Source organism: Fundulus heteroclitus, chromosome 18 (genome assembly GCF_011125445.2).
Source record: "Fundulus heteroclitus isolate FHET01 chromosome 18, MU-UCD_Fhet_4.1, whole genome shotgun sequence".
Taxonomy (NCBI): Eukaryota; Metazoa; Chordata; class Actinopteri; order Cyprinodontiformes; family Fundulidae; genus Fundulus; species Fundulus heteroclitus.
The window spans coordinates 16,093,546-16,114,740 of record NC_046378.1 but is presented as its reverse complement, the minus strand read 5'-3'; the positions used below and the strand labels follow the sequence as shown (position 1 = coordinate 16,114,740).

Genomic DNA, 21,195 nt, shown 5'->3' with positions numbered 1-21,195 from the left:
GATTGATGCTAACCTGTGGGACTGTATCCCACAACGCCTTGGTTGGCACAACCTTAACAAAGCAATCCGGCATTCACTTATTTCCGATCAGAGCCTGATTGGTGTTTAAGATGTTTGGGGACATGATGAGCGTAAGTGGGACCTCCTATTTTTTTTTTTCACCTACTCATCCATTTCCACTTGTGCCTCCAGCTGTCTGGTCCGTTCCCAGACCCAGAGCAGTTCATACATCTTCTCCTTAGCTTTCAGCTCAGAATACAACATGTTGCTTTGAGTGTGTGGCTTTCTGAATGTTCACATTAATACCATTGGGTTTAACAATCAACCTTTGTGGCCCTCCGAGGCAAGTCCTCCAACCGTCTTAAAACAGTGTTGACCCTTGTCACTTATGTTACTCCCCTTCACATCCTCTACATCCCCTTTTAACGTTCCTTTTTTGCTTCATGGGCAGGTTTAGAGCTGGCCATGCTTTTCCTTGTTTCAGCTATTTCTTCTTGGGGCAGCCTTACTGTTTCAGGAAGTAAAGAGTCTCTTGGAGTATGATTTTGAGCTCTACAACTTTAGCTGACTGTTCTTGGATTTCTACGCTGACATCTGTTGCAGCCTGCCTTTTTTGCTGCCTGATCTGCATTTGTGTCTGTAGCTCACAACCTGTTTAGGTTTTTCACGTTACTTTAACTCTGTTTGGGCTGTCCTTCTGAATCAACTCTAGCAGCCTCATTCTTGTTTTCAGCAAGAGTCTCATCTTGTACAAAAGACCTCAGCTGAACCTGACTGAGCTCAGGGATTTCATCTGTATAAATCCAGTACTGAAATGTTCATCTACTGTATATCTACTTCCCTTAAAGCAAGCAACATCCTTTCTTTTAGTCCTGCTACTGTCCTGTGTGATATTTATCAGTGTTTGGCAGATATCTGTGGAATTGCGCCCCTTAAAATGTCCCTTTTAATATTGCCTTCAGCTGGGTAAGAGTCGGGTCACATTTTATATTTAGCATGTCACAAGTGCTTAAACCAGGGCTAATTGATTTGATAACAGCTTCTATTACTTCCACCTCTTTGAGTCCCCCACTCAGGCCTCTCTCAATCTGATGCATTAAGTTTGTGTATGAGAGCCTGTTTTTCTGCCCTTTCTCCCCAGTCTGACCATAGATTTTTAAATTCTCTCCATATGGTCTCTCCAGGAAGCGCGTTCGCTGTGTCTGGCATCACGTTTTCAATTGTTGCTTCTTCTTTGGTAAATCTGTTTAACCGATTTGAACATTTTCTGGAGATGGCACGTCACCCTCTCTCTCTCTCTTCATCGTTAGTCACAGCATCACTGGACTCTTGTTATTAACCATGTTAACGCCTGCCTTGTTGCAGCGTTTCCACATTGGATTTTAGCTTCTGCATACACCTTTATTAGCTGTAACTTTTCAAAATAACTGACTGTCTGCAGTCATGGGAAATAATTAGCACACGGCAGTATTCAGTTCTTTCTAAAGAAACAAGTACATACTGATGTAATTTTTATTAATATACAGAAAAGGAAGGGATTTGCAAGTATACGCTAACAATTACTGTTGTTTTACTCATTAAACATAAGACATCAGTGGAAATGTGTTGATGTTTTTTTCTCGGATGTTTGTGTTTGTGTGACTTCAATAGTTCTAAGTCCACGTTAAGTCGCTGAGGTTTAAACTGGGCAGATCTCCTTTAAATTCTGATAAACCATATTCTAGTCCTGTGTACCTGAAGTAAAACGCCTATGTGTGATTTTAGCCATTTTAGGTGGGAATAAACCAAAGTAGTGAGCATAAAATTCCTCACTGCAAATAATTTTTACGTTATTGCATTTATACAATTTATTATTGTTAAAAATTATATTACATGTTCAGATATGTTAGAAAAACACATGCTGTCAGAAGGGGTCCTACGTTCTTCATATGACTGTTTATAAGTTAGAGATAAAAAAAAAAACACAAAAGTTTGTATTTGCAAAAAATTAAATCTTAAAAATTGTATATTTTTTACAACTGTAGAGGTCTGCCTTTGGCCTCCTTAGCTGATAAAGTTTGCATTTCAAGCAATAGGTTAAATTGAACATTAACATTTGATTTACAGGAACTCAGGGTTTTAGCACTTTTATCGTCTGATAAAATAAGTACTTCTCCATGTCTGGTTCTGGTTCTGGGTATGCAGAGTAGAGAAGACATGAGTGGTCTGGATGGTTGATACTCTGACAAAAAGTCTGTAATGTATTTAGGTGCTAAGCCATTCAGTGATTTATAGACTAAATAAACTCTATTCTCTGAAATACAGGGAGCCAGTGTAAGGACTTTAGAACTGGGCCTATGTTCTCTACTTTCTTAGTCTTAGTGAGGACGCGGGCAGCAGCGTTCTGGATCAGCTGCAGCTGTCTGATCCACTTTTTAGGCAGACTTGTAAAAACACCGTTTCAGTAATCAATTCTACTAAAAATGAACGCATGAATTAGTTTTTCCAGATCCTGCTGAGACATTAGTCCTTTAATCCTGGAAATGTTCTGCAGGTGATAGAAAGCCAACTTTGTAATTGTCTTTAGATGCTTTTTGGAGGTTCAGGTCTGAGTCCATCACTACTCCCAGATTTCAAGCATGATCAGTGGTTCCTAGCTGAAGCAGCTGAAGCTGCGTGCTAACTCTTGATCACTCTATACTAGGCTCTTTGGTGTCTAGTATAGAAATCCTCCATCTATCCATCTTGGATTTAACCCTAACCTGGATCCATACCGCTTGACTGTAGGTGAACGTCCGAACATAGAGAGTGCCGGTGAATCAAGAACTTTGATCTTTAGCCCTGATCTGTATGTCCATCTCTCTCTCCATCCTACCATCACTCGTGAACAAGAAAGCAAGATACTTAAACCGCTCTGCTGGAGGCAGAGCACCATGGCCTTAAGACATAGAGGAGATAAGGTTTTTCAAAAACATTTACAAATACATATACATACCTACACATGCTACGTGCATTTGTACTCCTCATCTCAATAAAACTCGGCTTGTGGCTACCTTAGCGCCCTTGACTTACTGTCTTTAATCTTCAGCTGTACTGGAACTACTTACCAGAGAAGCATTAATCACTACCAAACAATTTTTGCTGGCGTCCCTTGTCTGCCACCATGAACCTCATTATCAGCTGAGATTCTGTTATCAATACTATATCAATAAGTTTTCTGCCTATCAGACAACAACATAAAAAGTGTTTATAAGTTGTTATATCTGCCATTTTTCTAATTCTGGACACACTATAGCCTCTGAGTTGACACCTAAGGTCTTTGAATGTCCTTGAACAGAAGCGAAGTAGATTTGCTGTGATTTATCTTGCCCTGTTAGACGTCGTACAATACCACGACTTAATATGCCGTTATCTGGACCCACTTCACAGCGGAATCACAGCTGGCTTTGTCCCCTAAATCTTGCTCTTTTTAGTCCCGGACGTGTCAGAGAGCCGCTCAGGAAAGCATTTTAAGACAGAGAGAGTTAATTTATTTGCACAGGCAGCATTAGAGCATGTTTTTCGTTTTGTATTTGGCTCCCCTGATTTCACAGTCTCCATGGAGATGGCTTTTAGTATGTCAGGCGCGTGGCCCTCCCACTCGGCCAGACGCAGCCCCCCGAAACAGCTGCTCGCGCTGCCGTTTGGTTCCTGTCGGCGTCTGTTTCTCACGTGTTCACATTTCGCAGTCTGTGTTGTTTACGGGACTCTATCCTAAAACTCCAGCGGTGCGAGCGATATCACTGAACGATATCGCGGTTCTCGTTTCTGTAACGGTATCAGCGCAGGTGGGGTTATTGTGGTCGGGTCAACGCAGACCCGGCGGGTTAGAGGCTGCATATCTAATTATGCTGCACGCATGCTACGTTTAAAAAATAAATAAAAATAAATAGAAAGAATACAGGAAGAGGCAGTATGTAATTCTCTGTTTGGATGTTTGTAGAGAAATACTGTGCGCATTTAGCTGTAGACTGTATGTTTTATGCAGACATAGGAGAGACTTGTGCTATAAATAAAACAGGGCTGCAGCGTGCTCACTTGCGGAATAATCTATCTGACACTATGGAGAAAGCCTGAGAGAGGGAATGTAGGAGATGGGAGATACAGAAAGTAGCAAATAGGATTTTAAACAGGTGGACTGAGGAGGAATCTGTTTGTTTTGTTCCGTTTTAGCCGCGCTTACGGGTATTTAACGGGTCCTGAAGATGTATTTCACCAAGGCGAAACCTCAGGCAGCCGAGTAATCTCAGTCTCCTCCAGGTACGCCTGCCAAAACTTCTGTGGAGCTCCTCACCTCTGTGCGTAATCTTTTCAGGGGAAGTTCTGTTAACTTTAACTTGCAAGGCTGCAGAGGAGCCGCCTCTGTGGGACATTTTTCTCTGGGGAAAGCGCCTGCTGACGGGGCACTGAGAAAAAGCCCTCTGTAGTGAGGATGCACGACTGACAGGGAGCTGATCGGAATCAGCGGGTTTTTCAGCTTCACCTGATCTGATCTTTTTATAGGTTTACAGTGCTTTGCAAATGTTTTTCTCCAATACAGGTTTCTTCTGCGTTTTCCTTTTTGTCACGCTTGACCTTTTGTGCATCGTCAAGCGAGCGTTAATGCCAGACAAAGACAAACATGTTGAATTGATATTGTTATTCACAAAAAAAAAATATCCGAACAAACTTGGAGTATTTACTCTGTCTTGTTAAATGATTAATTAACCATTAGTAACTAAATTTGATCATGTGTTTAACTTGCCACACATATGCCAGATATGTATAATAAAGACATCACCAAAGTGGAATCTCCCCGACAATCTGAAGTAGGCTAAAATATCTCAAAAAGCAAAACGTTATGTTCAAATCTAAAGAAGTTCAAGAAAAGATTAAAAAAAAACAGCTTCAGGACTTGGGCAACAGTTTTTTTTCTTTAGTTAAAAGTGGATCATCATCAACATCATCATCATCATCACCACCATCAACTTTTAGTTAAAAGTTGATGATGATCCACAGCACATCAGCAATTTCACATTAAAACGGCTCAAAAACACCAGAATTAAGACTTTGCAGTGGCCTAGTCAAAGTCCAATCCGTAATCCAAAGCCGTAAGTCCAATCGAGATGCTTGCACAAATCCTCAACTTAAAGCAAAAATAGTCCAATTTGGCTGAATTAGAAGAAAGCTTCCACAGATGAGAGAGATTTTTTTTAATACACTGATATAAGAGCCTCATTTGCAGTTATCAGGATTGCATGAGGCCAAGCAGCAGGCAACCAGGTATTGGGTCTGGGTCAATTGGTTCATTTGCGTGGCTTCTTTCTCTTAATACATGAAATCTTTATCATCATTTGACTTAACCAAGTTTATACAAATAAAATATAGTCTTGGTGTTTAGGTCCTAGATGTCGGGCTTTATTATGGAAATAAACAATTTTGATTTGTATTTAAATTAGAAAAGAAATATACATTTTCTGACAGTAAAAAAAAATATCGTTTTAATTATTTTAATTTACTGTCTATTGCATCGTTTGCGAGCTGTTAAAAAAATCAACATGTTCTTATGGCAGCATCTATTCTCAAGGAACAAACAACCATCCAGATCAACGGGAACTCATGAAAACAATGCTTACGCTCTGAAAAACACACATTCTTATGTGTCATACACATGCTCAAAAGTTAACACATCTACAATCACTTTTAAATCGGCAGTGAGATTTACTGACAATTTATTCTTTTGACTCAAGCGGTTATTGCGTAGAAACCTGCTGCTCCAATCGCAACAAGATACTTGGATTTCAAAGTAAAATGTGAACCACAGGTTGTGTTTGTTTTTGTCTTTTCTCAAGTCTTGTATAAAAGCTAGTAATGTAAAAAAAAAAAAACAGTTTTGGAAGGACTGCAACCGGGATTTTTTTTATTTTTATTTTTTGCATGTTGAGAATACTTTGTGTTGGATGTTCTTTGTAAAGAAACAAACTATTGTTTTGTCAAAAAACATCATATTGAACTGATTTTGCTCATTTTATGTATCTAAACTGTTGAGACAAGATGGCCCTGAGATGTTAAAATGGGACAGGTTGCCGTACATGACAAGGCATTACATTCAATAAGTCATAGCGTGTTTTTGTTACCTTTTAGCGATAGAAAAATAAGTTTCTCATTGTCTTTACCTTTACACTTCAGTATGAGCAAACTGTCATAACAGTTGCTCATGATCTCACTGTTTGTTTTATAATGAGAGGCTGACATTAAACCCAAACCAAGATGCAATACTTGTAGGCAACTCAGTTTGAATCCGTCCAGTAAGAAAAAATTATTCATTTTGTTCACCGTGTCTGTTTTTCTTGCCAGGTTATGGAGTTAAAGGGTCAGATGATCCACGTCCCTGAGTCCTGCTCCTTGATGTTTCTGGGCTCTCCGCGTGTCGATAAGCTGGAGGAGCTGATGGGCCGCGGTCTGCATCTGTCAGACATTCCCATCCACGATGCCACACGAGATGTTATCCTGGTAGGGGAGCAAGCCAAAGCCCAGGACGGCCTAAAGAAGAGAATGGACAAACTAAAGGTAAAAAAAAAAATGTCAGCATCGTGCTTGCAGTGATATAAGAGAGAATGTTTTTAATTTACTAGGACTGTGTGACCAGCATGGTGACTTCTCAGCTACACTTCGTCTGACAAATCACATACAAAAACTTGCCTTAATTCTGTCACGATTTGTTGAGGTGAACCCAAACACCTGCAAACACACACACACACACACACTAGGAGCTAGTTCTTAAACAGGTTTGAGGATATATGATTTGGCAGAAGGAGACCAGAAACAGTTATCGGACTGGAGCGGGTGAATACTGAGTGCGGGACCTGGAGGACTGAAGGGAGCAGGAGTTGACTTGGAGCACAGGGTAACAGGCAGTCCAGTAACAGAGTCGAGGGCAAACTTGGAGCACCGGCGTGGCAGAAAATCCAGCAGCCAGCAGAGGCCTACTTAAGGCACACAGGAGGCAGGAAACCCAGCAGCTAACAGAGGCCTTACTTGAAGCTCAGAGGAGGCAGGGAAATTCAGCAGCTAGCAGAGGCCTTACTTGAAGCTCAGAGGAGGCAGGGAAATCCAGCAGCTAGCAGAGGCCTACTTGAAGCTCAGAGGAGGCAGGGAAATCCAGCAGCTAGCAGAGGCCTTTACTTGAAGCACAGATGTGACAGGTAAATCCAGCAGCTAAAACAGAGCACAAACTAGGCTGACAGACGATGAGTGAGTGGAGACTGATGACGAACCAGCGGGGAAGAGAAGACTGAGGGAGGCTTATGTAGGGAGGCTGACAGGTGGAGTGAGTCTGACTAATTAATGCCTAACAGGTGTGACTGATTGCTGGGGAGTGGAAGGTGAGCTGAGTGAGAGGAGGATATGTAGGAAAATAACAGGGAAAAAAGCCAGGCAAAAACTAAACCATGACAAATTCAACTTTTTACACCTCCTAAAAGATGATAAAAGCATTTAGGTGGTTCTTGCTGAAAGGTTCAGACATTAACATACTTGTTTGAGAGCTGTGCTTCAACTTTATTTTAACGTGTTGCCCATGCTGGTCAAAATGCACGACATATGTACATATTTTTTAATAATACAAACTGCTGTATTTTCAAGATCTGATTTATCTTTTTTTGCACGCCAGTTAAATTCCAGGCTAACATATATAATGTGAGCCTGCAGCACCACATCTGGCCTCTAACAAAGAGGTGTTTAGGAGGATGCGACCCCTCCAACGTGATGTCGGCTGTCATCCGATGTTCAATGAATTCTCAACAATAGGAGTTAAAAATGATTTAAATCAGCCTGCCGCTCGCTGGAGTCTGCTCATTAATCACCTCTTTAAGACAAGACCTGTTCTCAGGACTTTTATTCTAAGAAAAAGAAAGCAGCAGATTACAACCTGTAACTGGGAGGGTGGCATGACGGGTCATCACTCACTGATGCATGCAGCTGTATTCATATGTATCGCGCGTGTTGACTGCATAAATACATATAAGGTATGAAAACGTTTATAATAGGAGTTGCTCAAACAGTTTGGCTGCAAAGCTTCTCACAGCAACTCAGCGGATGCTCGCTGCATCAGTCTCTGCAACCGCCTCCCCTTAGGCCGTAGTTATAAATAGCTTTATCATGCTTGAACAGTACTACAGCATTGGATCTTCAGGAAAGTTACAAACAAGCAGATATACTTGGCTAAATATAACCCCCCCCCCCCCCGAAGATTATCTGCATAATGCAGCAGAGTTCATTTGGTGCATTGCTCCTAGCTTTCAGCATTCCTGTCGTCTGCTCCTTCGTCAGAGCAACAACATCCTGATCTCACTCCATCTTCTCTCAGGCCACCTTAGAGAGGACCCATCAGGCGCTGGAGGAAGAGAAACGGAGGACCGTGGATCTGCTCTACTCCATATTTCCGGGTGATGTGGCGCAGAAGCTGTGGCAGGGTCAGCACGTGCCGGCGCGTAAATTCAACGACGTCACCATGCTGTTCTCGGACATCGTGGGCTTTACGGCCGTGTGTGCCCACTGCACACCTATGCAGGTCATCTCGATGCTCAACGAGCTCTACACACGCTTCGACTACCAGTGCGGCATTCTGGATGTCTATAAGGTCAGTGGACGGACGCGTGTGCAATGTCTTCATGTCAGAACCAGAAGCTGGGGAAAGCTTTCTCATTTCCTTTAGGGAAACTGGGGCATTTGCTTTTTGGTGGAAAGTTTAAAAACATATTAGTGTTTACTCTACTTCCACAGTGCCTTGCAAAAGTATTTATACACCTTCTTTTCCACATTTATGACCACAAACTTTTATCTAAATTTTATTGGGCTGATGTACTGCAAACAAAAATAATAAGAAAATCGTCCTATGCCTTTGTATTCATCCTTCCTGGGTTGAACGCTGTGGAACCAGCTTTTGCTGCAATGACACGAGCGAGCCTTTAGGGCTAAGTCTTTACCAGTCTTGCACATCCAGACACTTATATTTCATGTTTATTCTCCTTTTTCGAAATAACTCTGTGTCTTTCAGACAGTCGAGAGCATCTGTGGACGTCTGTGTACGTTACATGGCCTGTGGAGATGTTCCTTATTCCTTCCCTTTAACTGGGGCTTTCTTTCTGCCAATTATTCCCTAAAGGGCAGATTTGTGGAGTACATGGCTAACAGTTGACATATTCTCCCACCTGAGACTTAGACTTAGATTTAGACTTAGACAACTTTATTTGTCATTTTGTATGCACAGAGTGCGTACAGAACGACATTTCGTTGCATACTGAGCTGTGGATCTCTGCAGCTCCTCCACAGATACCATGAGCCTATTGGCTGCTTCTCTGAATAATGCTCTCCCTGCTCGACCTGTCAGTTTAGGTGGGCGTCCATATCTTGGTACAGTTGCGGTTATGCCACACCCTTTCTGTTTTATAATGATGGGACTGAACAGTGGCCCCTGATGAGATATTTAAAACCTGGGATGTTGTTTTATAAGCGAACCTTGCTGTCAACTTCATCACACCTTTCACAACAGACGTGGGGTCTGGTCTTTCCGTTGCTGTTTGTCCACCGATGTTCTCCTTCACAGGCCAGCGTTGTTTATGTGGAGATTAAATTACACACACGGGGACTTTTAAAATGCTAATTAGTTACCTTGTGATGGGAACTGGTTGATTTTATTTAGGAGTGTCAGACTAAAGGGGACTAAAATACGTGTTTAAGGCACTCTGTGTGTGCGTGTGTTGGAAAAGTGGACGATATCCCGTCTCTCAGAGCTTAACAAAGACACCTTCCTGACATCGTCTCATGACTCTCCTATAAAAACCCGGCTTCTCTTGTGTTAGTAGTCAAACGTGTGAGGCGGCAGCTGTGCGGAGAGATGGGAAGAGAAAATGCCGAGACGAAAGGGGGGACGGTGACTGTGATGAGGGTGGTTTTTGAGTGCGGCGATGGAGGAGTTGGTTTGTGTCACACAGAAAGCAGGAGCAGGAGGACAGAAGAGGAGAGTGAATCACCCGCATGTCGCTATTGTCATGGTTACTGTCAAAATGATTTAGCCTGTGGTAGGCTTTAATGAGAGCAGATTGTATTTCCAGATTTTTTTTTTTTTTTTGGGTTGTCTGCCCTAAAGCTATTTTTTACACACAGTATCAGCAGTACTGATTTCTAGCTAACTTTTTTTTTTTTTTGCATATGATAGATCCAGGGAGCTGTTTTTTTTTTTTTTTGTTTAAAAATGTTTTAAAATGATGGTAGGAGCATGCAGCTTTTCCTACTGCTGTGTGTAACTCAGGAAGATGTATGCCAGGAGGATGAAGTACTGGATTCAGGGAACGACGTGTTTTTACACACTTCAGTATTACTATATGATGTTGCATTTTCTTGTTGCTGTCACGATCTGCACCTGTCTGTTATTGCTCACCTGTGTTCTATGTAATTAACATTTATCTTAGTTGTATTTAAATTCAGAGTTGTTGTTCCTTCGTTGTCAGTTTCCATCACTGCTGATGTCCTGTTGCTGCATTGCCACCACAGACCATGACAGTTGCTACTTTTACCTAGATTTCATTTCTGCTTTTAATTTTGACATTAGTTGTAAATTCTTATGTTTTAATCATTTATTTTAATCATCCTTATTTTCTAGCACATTGGTGAGTGCCTGCTGTTTTTAAGTGTTTTTTAAAATTAGAATTGGCTTTGCTTGGTCAAATTAAAAGAACAATCTCCAAACCTGACAGGTCCCCACCAATGACAGTGTTCTGTACCTCCCTTTTAAGGAGCTGCCTTTAATGTCCTAAAAGCAAAACGTTGACCCTAAACTGGACAGGTGAAGGCGGGTCTTTGAGGAGACTTCAGACATGTCATCGACTGTGTCTTTGGTGTTTTCCATACACCTTTGACGGTTGAGGAGAAGTGTCTGGCTGGACCAGACGAGGGTCAAACATGACAATATGTAAACTTTATCAACAGCATTACTTTTTTTACTCATCCTGTGGCAGAACCTTTTGTTGTTTTTGGCCTGATGCCTCTTTTTTATTGATTAACTAAAAACACATTGGTGTTGCAACGTCATGCGTCAAAGAATGAGTCACTAAGTCATTTCAGATGTACCAACTAGAGGCATCCACTGCTCCGGTAGATGACAGTGTTCTTCTGAAAAAAACTACCCGCAGCCAAAGTCAAAGGACTTGTATGACATCCCAACACAATTCAGGGCAACACCCCCTGTGTGTGATAATGTAGGCAGCACTGGTGCCTGTCATGTGATGCATTGTGCTACAGCAAACCTGATGCTTTTCTGTTTATGGTCAGCTTTAAATATTTTTACATTAACTTAGACACCTTTAACTGACTATAGCTGATTTTACATCTACATCAAAGCAAACATAATTTTGTTTTTATATGGGCTTCGGAGTCAAGGGTTGCTTTTTATTTTCTGCTTTAGTAATTTATGTTTATATAATTGTGTATCTATCTATCTATCTATCTATCTATCTCTCTATCTCTCTATCTCTCTCTCTCTCTCTCTCTCTCTCTCTCTCTATATATATATATATATATATATATATATATATATATATATATATATATATATATATATATATATATATATATATATATATATATATATATATATATATAAAATGTTTGTATATCTGGATATCTGGAGCGTGTAACAAAAGTAATTTCCCTCTGGGATCATTAAAGTATTTCTGATTCTGATTCTGATTAGTTTGTTCGCATATAATCCCTGCTGCACTCATTTTGTAAAAGGATTCATTAATCTCAGCTCATGGGCCTCCTCTGTTTTCCCGTACAGATTGAAACAATAGGTGACGCCTACTGTGTGGCAGGAGGACTTCATAAGAAGGTTGAAAGCCATGCTAAACCAATCGCCCAAATGGCTCTAAAAATGATGGAGCTTTCTGAGGAAGTGCTAACGCCCGACGGGAAGCCTATCAAGGTGAGTTTTTATGTCCGTTCTTCCCTTACTGTGCTGGCCTCTCTGGCTATCAAGAAAGGTTATTTGGGACGTCGTTTCATCGGGTTCGGTACTTTGAGAAAATGAAAGGTTTATTTAGGATCAGTTCCCTTGGTAGCAGTTTAGAGGGTTTCGTTTTGCATTGTCTGTTTATGGGTATTCAGTTTTCAGGGTATATGTTCTAAAGCAGATACATCTTCATTTCTCTTCAGTAAGCTTCCAGCTGGAGGTCAATAATATTCTGAATATCTGGTTATATGCTGAAATATGATACCACCAAGTCATTAAATGTTTTATTGCTATTACAGCGGTCATCAACCGAATACTTAGTTTGATATGGCGCTCAAGAACAACTTACAACACCTGAAACAAGATATAACGCAAAGGATGATGTAGACCCAAAAAAACAGATAAAATTAAACCATGGTGAGATATGGAATACTACAGATTAATGTTCAACAATTAAATAAAAAGTTAAAACACTCTCTCTATCTTTATTTTACGGAGGTATATACACAGATAACCTGTTACAACCTAATTTAAAGGTTGTGAGACAACTAGCCGGATGTCCAGAGTAGGTTATTTGAGCCTTTTTGTAAATGATGGTAGTGGTGTCTCTTTGGTATCAGATCACCATAATGATATTTAAAGGCCTTGTTTAAATGCTCCCTGAACAGATTTTGTTAGGCCTCCTGCTTTTCTGTTGCGAGGAGGACGGCTTCACCAAGGTACAACAAGCAAAAGTAGAGGATAAGATGGGTCTACGCTTTATTTCATTTCACCTATTGGTAGTAAAAAGGTTCTGGCTGAGCTGCTTCTTTTCTTTACTGTTTAACTCCTGTATGTTTATCATCGTCACTTAGATCTTATTCATTGTAGATGCAGTTCGAAAGATATTATTTCAACAAATAAAATAAATTTAAAAAAGGTTGTTTTCCATTAGTTTTTGTCCACATCTAAGCTATCCACCGCACAGACACGCATCATATCAACTTAGCTCAGGGCCCTGCAACCTTTACAGTCTAAAGAGCCATTTTGCCTACAGTCCACTTGAATTAAACTCGTTCAGAGCCGCAAATGTTGCCTGGCCTTTTGAGAAAAGACAACTTATAATTTTTGATTAAGATCTACTGTAGGAAATATGTTGTCATTGTTAAAGAAACACCCTTTTATGTCTATTTTGAGGTTTAAAGAAAAGAGGATGGACGGGATGTTGATATTTGTGGATAACGATGTAAAAAAAAAAAACTTAGCTTCCAACATAATGAAAAAATATTGATTTAAAATTAAATATTACTGGCACTTTTAGCATCATTCTGTTGAGACAATTAAACGCAATTATTCCAAGAAAGAAATTGCTAAAACCTGCATTTATTATCATTATTACTTTTAAATACCATAATAAGAATATAATTTGTAGCCAAAGTTATTAAGAGCCACTGTGGACGGTCCAAAGAGCCACTTGCGTCTCCAGAGCCACAGGTTGCAGAGCCCTGACTTAGCTCTATCAGTCATCCTGGTTCTTTGTGAATACATTGGGTTGGACTGCATGATTCTTCTACCAGAGGCTTCCAGAATGAAATGCTTTATCAGAAAACAATCGATGTTAGCGTCTGCTCAGCAAACAGCCATATATCAAGCAAATAATGCCAACCGATCTGAGTTCAGAGTGGCGACGCATTCCAGCAAAGTTTACAGTGTTTCTCACCTTTTCTATTAGAAATCCTGCATTTGACCTACATGTCTCAAATACATTCAGAACTAAAACACGCTGGATAAAGCTGAAGCAACTCATTGTATGTCACAAAGCTTTGATCACGGAATGCACCTTTGTCCGTACTTGTTGAGTTAGCGGCAATATAACTACGTATTTGTGCCATTTCTGTGGTGTGACAAAAGGAGAGGATCAAGCAGCTGCTCTGTAGAGACTTATAACTGTGTTGGTTTCTGAGGAAATAAAACGGCAGAGGGAAGGGAGCTCATCGTGTAAGTTTAGGTGAACATAAAAGAAAAAGCAGACCAAGATTTATCTCTGCTTCAGTTTCCGTGAAGGTCAGCTGCCACTCGTAGGAAGCCTGAGTAGCTCTGCAGGTTTACGTGCAATCATATATAATTATAATATGTGATTATAATCACATAAATCAGTCATTACTCGCAGTAATTATTGCAGTGATCATTGTGTAATTAGCTCAGTTGTCAACATTGCCGTTGTCACGCTGTGTGTTTGTTTTTGTATTCAGTCATAATGTAACACAACAACTTTTTTTAATTAGTCAACTGATAAAAAAAAGTATAAAAAAGCCAAAAACAACAACTTAAATGCTGGTAAAGAGAAAGTTAACCTCCGGCTTCATAACACTTGCTTAAAGCTGTGTTTTAGGAATTCTTGGACGTACATAGAGATATGAAGTGTGGCTTTCAGCCCACATGACAGCGCTGAATAACATCTAGTGCAACCATTTCCACCCAGAAGTCACCTTATTAGTTTGTTGGGTCCACCTCTGTGTAATTTAATTTGTCTGCCAATTTTAAGCACTTGGCACACATGTGGAGGAAGGTGTTCTGGTCTCATGAGACCCAAGTTGAACTGTTTGGCCTTAGTGCTAAATGTACATAACATCGTACATCACCCTGAACGCACCGTCCCCGCAGTGAAAAATGCCGGCAGGGCCACCGTGCTTTAGGGGTGTGCAAAATAATCGTCATGACGATGCATCGCTATTAAAATTTCCGTGATCTACTGCATCGATTCTTGACGCCAAGTAGTGATTAGTAATTTAAAAAAAATGAATAAATAAAATTGCATGAATGGTTGGTGAACATCAGCCAAAAACAAGTGGAATACAACCTCATTGGTTTAAAGGACCACTGAGGCCATGTAAACGGCACTGATTATCCTTATTTTGTTATTTTAAGTTTTATAAATCCTAAGCACTTTTTGTCAGCGTGTCCACTTCAGTAATAGTAATATTTGTGTCCAGTAACAGTAATATTTGTTTTCATGGCAATACCTCCAAAAGTCGTTTCAATAAATGCAGCTATGTATGAATTCAGTTTCTTTCAGTTATGTATCAATTGAAGACACTATCCAGATCATACACAGCCAGTCAGCCACTGGTAATGGCTGCATTTTTTTTCTAACAGTGTTCAGTGAAAATATTGCAATGCATCGCGATACATCGCAATAATTCAAGTATCATAATGCATCGTCATAGAATCGGATCGTGGCATGTGAATCGTGATTGGAATCGAATCGTGACTTCTTTGGCAATACCCACCCCTACCGTGCTTTGGGGGATGCCTTTCTTCTGCAGGAACAGGGAAGCTGATGGGCTCATGGGAAGATTGACGGAGGCAAAAGAAACTAGAAAAATGCCGTTTACAGGCGCTCTTCATCCAGTCTGACATAACTTGAGGTTTTTTCCAAGAGAATAAATTTCAGTGTCTTGATTTGTCAAATAGGTAGGAGCCGTACCTCAAAAGGTTTCAAGCTGTAATTTCAGGAAAAAAATGTAGTTCTACAAAGCCATGACTCATGGCGGCTGTATAAAAATGTCAGACACATTTACTTGATGTTTATTGTTAAAATTTTGAAGACCATGTTTAATCTCCCTTCTCGTTTCCTTCTATTTTATGCCTCCTAAGCTAAAAGCTCAATAAAGTACTCTGCGGGCTGTGTGCGTAACAAGACAACACGCGATCCACTTCTAGGGGTTACGAACACGTTGGCCTGTCAGAGTGAGTAGAACATGAGGGCCATATGCTCACATTAGTCCAAGCTGTGTTCAGCTTGTTATTTTTGCTGCATCTTTCAGAAAATGCAATTTTTTTTGCTTCCTAAAAACATGTTTGTTGCTTTTTTCTTCTTATTTTTTTGTTACAAATCTACACGGCACCGTGAAGGAGCTACAGAAGTGAGTGTGAAAGAAGCTGAGACAAGAGAGCTGCTGAAAAACAGACAGGACACCTCTGTGTGTACTGCTGTGGTCCTAACACGGTCCATTTGTCTCAAAATAGAAAGCCCTTGCCAAGCATTTCTGGCCTGCTCCTTTGCTCTTATATTTGCTCCCTCTCTCTCTCTCTCTCTCTCTCTCTCTGGTTTTCCTCTACCTCTCTTAATCCTCCTCTCCCTCTCTCAGCTGCGCTCCTTTATCTTCACCAAAGCCTCTGCAACTCCCTCAATTTCCTTCACACTTTCCTCCCCTTGTTTTTTTTTTTTTGTTCTCGTTCTGAGTTCTTGTTTTGCCGTTTTAGTCCGCCCTCCTCGTTTTGTGCCGCCGCAGAAGGGGAGATACACAAGATACGCCGCACTCGGGGATGATAAATGCTGTTCAGAGCGCGCTCTCAGCCTCAGCCAATGTTACACTGTTATGCAAACTAGCATGAGAGCCGGCGAGAGAGAATGGCAGAGAGAAAATGCTTTGTGAGACACAAATGAACACAGAGTGATTCAAGGACACCGAAACATACTGAGGTGTGAAATGTCAAGGAGAAAGCATGGACGGTAATCAGACGCTGCACGCTGTTTTCATTATGCTAACGCTATAAAGTATCAGACTTTATCAATTGCTAGTCTGGATGGATGGACGGACGGACAGACATTTGTTCTGTTCTCAAGAGGTGTGGAGGAAATGCAACGTCCACAAAAACCTGTTAATGAGTTCAGCCTTGTGATAGTGCCGCCGTATCTACCTACCGTCTGCATTACCTGCTGCATTTTTTTTTTATTCAGAAAGGGTCAGAGGCTGATCATGCTGACCGAAAGCAGCTGTTTTTTCTTCTTCTTCTTCTTTTTTCCTCCTGACTACGTTTTCATATTGCAGTTGCGACAACCGCAGTGTTTTCCGCAGCGAAAGGTTTTGGCCCCTCAAGTGCAAAGTCTAATCTCTTCAGCCCATTTACTTGCTCGCCATGCACAGAGCGTGCTCTTGCGACAAGACGAAGGAAGCCGTGGAAAGGGACTGGCGCATGAAGCGCATCCACAGTCGCTAGTACGTGACGCCTGATACGGCGAGAACCTCCAGGAAACCCCCCACAAAGGTTCATTTATAGATGTTGTCCTTTCAGTGGGTCCAGCAGAAAGTTTCCACTGTTTACAAAGCTGCCAGGGGTGCTGCATGCCGTCCACGCTGCAGAGAAGACACATCTGTGCCTCCTCCATGACAACGTGTCATAACAAGGGGATATCGGTGCAGAGTCAAGCAGTGTGTCTGGCAGGAAACTTTGTAAAGAACGTGACTGGAAAGTGCTGGCCGCTGTTTTTGTTTGTGTGTATTTACAGATGCCTTTTTTTATGAGACAACAGCTAATGGGTCTGTTTACGCCGTAATAACATTTTTAAAATAGTGTTTGAACCAAATTTAATCCTCCAGCCAATCATGGCTTCTACTTTTCGTTCACCGTTATATATCCTGTTCGTGTTGTGTAGCATGATCTTATTATAAAGTTTAAAGTTCATTGGCTAGAATTTAGATTCACTTTTTATAACCTGCTATTCAATCTATGATTATATTGTTTCTGCAGGGCCACAGCTCGTGGAGATCTTTATACCTGAGCACTCCCTCACTCCATTAATCTGGTAATCAGAGATGAATGCATTCATGCAGGCATGACTTATGTCATAAACTGAAGTCTAAAATTCACTTTATTTGAGAAAGATACAAAATCCCTTTCTAGAAAGGTTGCTCAAGTGTGAGCCACCAGAGCTGACAAAGACTCCTGGATAGGTGCCAAGGTTTTCAGAAAGAACTGAGCGAAAGTCCGGTTGCCTCCAATTTAAGCTGGTTGCTGTTGCGATGACCCGAATAACTGAGAATTTGCAAAGGCCCTCTAGAAAACGCTTGGAGCAACTGCTGAAGCCAGTGGAAAAAGAGCTGATAGTTTTGAAGAAATTGACATTAATACATTTGAACTAGATTGTAGCAAAACACAATAAATAATATTTAATTATAGGGAAAATAGGCGAACCAGGTGTTTGGGATAGACCATGGACTATAAACTGTTAGCATCGTCATATAAACAATGTAAAATGTTACGTAACCAAAACTATTGCATTATACAAAGCAAAATATATTCTAGATAAAAAAAAAAAAACATTATAAGGGTCCTTAATGGTTCCATGCATGGTAAAAAAAAAGTGTTAAGTGGGATGGGAAATAAAGAAGGTGTTGTTCAAAATCAAAATTGAGAAGATGTACAAAAAACAGCTGGTAAATAAACGAAAGAGAGAGGTTTGATCGCCATCTTCATTGTCTGTGAGGGACGATCCATCCTATTCTAACTTTACTTTAGCATAACATCTTTTCTTGTGGGTGTCTACCACCTCTCACCCACTGACCGCTGGAGATGGGCATCGATGCCTCGGCAGCCCTGCACTAATAAGTGGGGATGGATGGATGGATGGATGAATGGATGGATGGACGAAGCATTTAGCTCTTTTTAATTTGCTCTTTTTAATTGATGTTAGTGATTGTAAAAAAGCGTAGAGTAATACGCCTATGCATTTGTGTTCAACTTTGATAAAAAATGTGTGTACTTGTAATACAATACACATTCTGCTAGTTTACGTTTGTTTTATAAATGGTAATACGGATCCAAAATAAATACCTTATCTAAACAGGACTTAATTCCTTTTTGGGAGATTGTTGAAAATCTGTCCACAATCACTCGCCATAATCCACCGGACAGTTCCATGGGTGGTGTGGATTCCTTTGCTGTTCAAAATGGAACATTATTTTGCTGATTTGACATGTGCTCTATCTGTACTCCATCCTTCAGTTTTGGTTACGCTGATTTGTGACGCCGCTTCTCTTTTTCGTTCTAAGTTTATGTCTGTTTCAAAAACCTGAAAATATGTTATTTATAACATATTTTATATTATTATATATAATAATATAAAAAAAATATTGCTCAGCCAACTCAAGGGCAGAAATCACAAGCTTGTGTTCTTCTTCTGTTCTTTCAAATAGGTGGTTCACGGGGCAGCTCACTGTTGCCACCTCCTATGGAGACAGTAGACACCTGAGTCGAAGGCTGAGGTGCAGGGAGCCCACAAATAGTCCGGATCTGCGTGTGTGAGCTGGCACATGCGGATGCCGAGACGCATGTCGAGCGTTTCAGTCTGTCTCTGCCTCTGTATCCATTTGTCAGCGTGGCCACAGGCTACGCCGTGATTGGCTGTCTGCGAAGCTGCGGCATTTGCTCTTCGACTTCAATGAAGGGCCATGTGCGATGGGTGCTGACTCACAGCGAAACAGAGGGGAAGAGTGTACGGCTATTACTGCGTGCGTTTTGAGGCTCAGAAATAAAGAGGAGAGTGGGTGCAGATGCAGATCTGTCTGTCTGTCTCTGTGTGAGCGGCCGTCTGCCGCGGAGACGGGCGGGCGAACGTCCGCCCGTACGCGGTTTAGCAGCAAAAAATAGGTCACGCTGCTGCACCTGCCAGCCCTCTCCTCCCTCGCTGTCTGTTTCATTTTCTTTATCTCTCCCCCTGAACCGTCAAGGTCCCGCGCCGTCTAATTATAGGTTCACTTTGCCTTTCTCTCCATTGTCTTTGCATTCGTGGGAGCTCGCTCCGTCTCACTACAACCCTCGGCTGTTGTTGCCATGACGCCGTTGCAGTGCGCTGGAATGCACGCAGAAATTAATTGTTAACAATCTGCTGGGTTCCTCTGGCTCGCCGCGCGTAATGTACGGCGTATAACCTTTACCCAAGTGCTACAAATCAATAGATGGTCAAGTGGCCCTGAATCGGAAGGATGGCCTTCACTCTGCCTGCGGTTATATATAGATCCACGCTAGATTATAAAATGAGCTCCATGAACCTGTTAGGGGGGGGGAGTGAATCGCTAATTTTCCCTTTCACTCTCGTGCTATTTTAAATCCCGTTGCCGCAGGGGTATGAGATTAGATAATAACATCCACGCTATTATGGAGGTATGATCGCTACGCTGCATTATCCGTTGCTTGTTCCACCGTGCTTCTGGTTCAAAAGCAAGAACGCTTCGGTGGTGCAGAGTAATTAATTGCATCAGTTCAGCTCAGCTCGGGGAGCTCATTTGTGAGCGGTCTCTGCAGGGGCCTGGCGTCACGTCGCTCCGGAGGCCGGGTCGGGTGGAATCCAGGCGCAGCATTAAACCACGTTCTCCGCCGCAGACACGGCACACAGAATTTCTATTTCCGATGTCCGTCTAATTTCGTTTCTCTGAGGGCGAACATGAGGTCTACTGTGGGGTTTGCCTTCTTATCTAAATCCAAGGACAGCATTCACTGGAAGGAACTTCAACAAAAGTTTGCTGGCGTGTCATAAGTCTAACGGCTTCCTCCCTTCTGTCTCTCTGCCTCCCTCTCTTAGCTAAGAATAGGCATCCACACAGGTTCGGTGCTGGCAGGCGTGGTTGGGGTTAAGATGCCACGGTATTGCCTGTTTGGGAACAACGTGACTCTAGCCAGCAAGTTCGAATCAGGAAGCCAACCAAGGTGCATCAACGTTAGCCCAACGACCTACCAGTAAGTCCTTGCACATACAAATGTAAATGCTTGGATGGAGATGAGGGAGCGGGTTGTTTTTTGTGAAAAAGAAGACAGTCCTGATATTGTTTATGTTTAGTCTGATGAATTGTGGGTAAATCATGGAGAGCCCTTCAGATCCCAGCTGTTACACGGCGCTTCACATTGGTTAGCACCTAGTAAGGTTTGTCAAAAGCCCCAAAATTAATCTTTTGTTCCAATTACATAATCTTACTGTGAAATTTAAATAACAACAAAAAAAAAAAAATCCAGCTTTTACCACGGGGACATTTATTTAGAGGGGAAAAACTTGCAAATTAAATCTATCTATTTTTTCTTTTGTTCACTGTTGTCACATCTCTTGACACCCTGCTGTTAATACTTTGCGCCGACCCTTTTCTCCGATGGGACGGCGCGTAGTATAACATTTCACAACTGTGAGAGGAGGGACCTTCCACCGTTACTCTGCAAAAACCTCTCCACAGCACTCCCCAGTTGTCTCTCATGGGCTCGTTACTTTATCTCTCTGTCGTTCCAGCAGAAACAGCTGTTTTCCCCCCAGTCAGTGTCAGGTCCTCCGTTGTTGCCACCAGTCTGTTTTTTTTGTTTCCTTGAAGTCATGTAGACATAAACCAGCTCTGATCCATTTTTAAATAAATGCTCTGACTGTAGAAGTGGTCACGTTTAGG

General features: G+C 41.4%; 1 protein-coding gene across 2 annotated transcripts in view; it reads left to right on the top strand.

The window, feature by feature from the left end:
- gucy1a2 (guanylate cyclase 1, soluble, alpha 2) overlaps positions 1 to 21,195 on the top strand; it is an 84,719-nt gene that overhangs the window by 34,376 nt on the left and 29,148 nt on the right. For both annotated transcript variants that reach the window (XR_004933243.1, XM_012859432.3), the window contains exons 5-8: positions 6,355 to 6,567; positions 8,366 to 8,638; positions 11,837 to 11,980; positions 20,352 to 20,506. Coding sequence is in view for 1 of the 2 variants with exons in the window: in XM_012859432.3 (XP_012714886.2) it covers positions 6,355 to 6,567; positions 8,366 to 8,638; positions 11,837 to 11,980; positions 20,352 to 20,506 (785 nt within the window). In the remaining variant the exon portion in view is untranslated. The remainder of the gene's footprint in view (positions 1 to 6,354; positions 6,568 to 8,365; positions 8,639 to 11,836; positions 11,981 to 20,351; positions 20,507 to 21,195) is intronic.